The 2229-nt window shown below is 38.6% G+C and overlaps 1 protein-coding gene across 1 annotated transcript; it reads right to left on the bottom strand.

Moving 5' to 3' along the window:
• Window positions 1–556: 556 nt before the first annotated feature.
• LOC125079325 (olfactory receptor 51F2-like) lies at window positions 557–1537 on the bottom strand. The gene has a single exon (XM_047692852.1). The coding sequence runs from the start codon at window positions 1505–1507 to the stop codon at window positions 557–559; it is 951 nt and encodes a 316-aa protein (XP_047548808.1). The 5' UTR covers window positions 1508–1537.
• Window positions 1538–2229: the final 692 nt, after the last annotated feature.

Here is a 2229-nt window from a genome sequence, read left to right as displayed (position 1 = left end):
CAGCAGCAGGACTGATCCTGAGCATTTGATATGGCATTTTGTATGCACATCATATATGATCCTACATGTAAGAAAGGGCAAAATAACTACCTGTATATAATCCAGTGTTGAACTACATTGATATGCTAGTAAGATACACTCTATAGAATGACTATTTTTAGAGTTAACCAAGAATTAAAGAAGAAAAAATTAATTAAAGTGCCATTTGGATATCATTCAGGAAAGAAAAGTTTATTAACAAACTTTCCTACATTAAATCTCGACTTTTTGAATTGTATGAAATCTGAATGAATACTTTATTCAGGTTCATACTACTTGCACATATGAATAGTTGTTTACATACATTATCTCACTTTACCTTGAAAACAAAGCATAATTTAGGTGATATTAATAGGGACCTACTGAGAAGGAACCTAAGCAAATATCATGCAATCTGTAAGTTACGTAGCTTAAGGTTGTTAGAAGAATATCTAGGTACAGAATAGGGAAAATTACCCCATTCTATGGATGCACTCATTTACAAATGGCTTTCTCTCTACTCTGAGATAACTAGTGATTAGATTTGTTGCTGCTTCTGAATTAAGACCTTGGTAATAGCCTTTCGAATCTGCTTAGTCTTCACACTGTAGATGATAGGGTTGAGCACAGGAGGAATGAGAAGGAAGACATTCGCCATGATGGTGTGGACAAATGCAGGTGCTGAATGGCCATAGCGACGGACAAGAGACAAGCTGATGAGGGGGATGTAGAAGATGGCAACAGCACTGATGTGGGATATGCAGGTGTTGAAGGCTTTTTGCCGCCCCTCTGAGGAGGCAATGCTGAGAACAGATCGGATGATCAGTACATAGGAGAGCAAGATGCAAGGGCAGTCAAACCCTGTTGTGGAGAAAATTGCAAATAGACCAAGGATATTGTTGATTCTATTGTCTGTGCATGAGAGTTGAATGAGATCAACATGGTAGCAGTAAGAATGTGAAAGGACCACAGCACTGCAGAAGGACAGCTTTTTAACAAAGAGCACCACGGGTAACATGACAGCAACATTCCGTACCAATATGCTCATCCCAATCTGGGCAATCCTGGCATTGCTGAGAACGGTGGTGTATCTCAGTGGATTACAGATGGCTACAAAACGATCAAAGGCCATGGCCAGCAGGACCCCAGACTCCATGAAAGTAAATCCATGGAGAAAGAACATCTGGGCAATGCAGGCATTTAAGGTGATTTCTCGAGCTTCAAACCAGAAGACACCAAGGGTAGTGGAAAGGGTGCACAGGGATAAGCTCAGGTCTGTGGCTGAAAGCATAGAGAGGAAATAATACATGGGTTCATGGAGGTTTTGCTCACGGAGGACCACAAATAGGATCATGCTGTTCCCAGAGAGGGCGATGACATACAGGAGACAAAAAGGTATGGAGATCCAAACCTGGGCTGTTCTCAGGCCTGGGATGCCTGTCAGGAAGAAGGTCATAGGTTGAACATTGGTATTATTGAGGGCCAACATATTGAGGGACTGAAAAGACAGGGATATTTGAATAATCAAACATAACATGTAAGAAATTCATAGCTATCATTTAGAATATCTTCCTGGCACTCTCACATTCAATGAATTACTGCTGCTGATTCTCTAAGAATTTTGTTTTTTTCTGAGATTTCCAGTACTGGATGCTTCTCTCCATGCCTCTCATCATGCATTGAAAAGAGAGGATTCCCAGAGTTATGCCACATCAGATGTTCTTAGATCTGTAATTCTCTTTGGTAACCATAAACATCACAATTAAGTCATCCCTGCATGTAAAATTTCATAGTAGAATACTTAAACAATATGAGAAAATTGGTTTCCAGCACTTTTTTACTGAAGTATAAATAGCCTACAGTGTTGTATTAGTTTCAGATGTACAATATAATAACAATGATTTTCACTGATTTTTAAAAATAAATTATTAATCCTGAAATAAAGCTCTGAAGAATCAAGTCACATTTGAAATGTGAATATTACTAGTTTTTCCTGGGCACTCAGAAGAATGCCAAAAACATCCCCAACACACATATGTTTATAAATCTGGAAACAAGGTGGTCCAAACTACCACCCTAACAAAGATCATTATAACACCCATTTGTTGAAAATTCTCTGTGCTATTGACATTTTATATGCATTATGTAATTTCATCCGAACACCAACTCTAGGAGGTAGATAGGAGTATATTTTGCATATGAGAAAACAGA

This window comes from Lutra lutra, chromosome 10, assembly GCF_902655055.1.
Source record: "Lutra lutra chromosome 10, mLutLut1.2, whole genome shotgun sequence".
In the NCBI taxonomy this organism is placed as follows: Eukaryota; Metazoa; Chordata; class Mammalia; order Carnivora; family Mustelidae; genus Lutra; species Lutra lutra.
Note: the sequence above shows the minus strand (reverse complement) of the source record. Positions and strands in the feature narration are given on the sequence as shown.

Excerpts from the sequence above, each read along its gene's own strand:
- LOC125079325 (XM_047692852.1), bottom strand. The coding sequence starts at position 1,507 with ATGTTGGCCCTCAATAATACCAATGTTCAACCTATGACCTTCTTCCTG.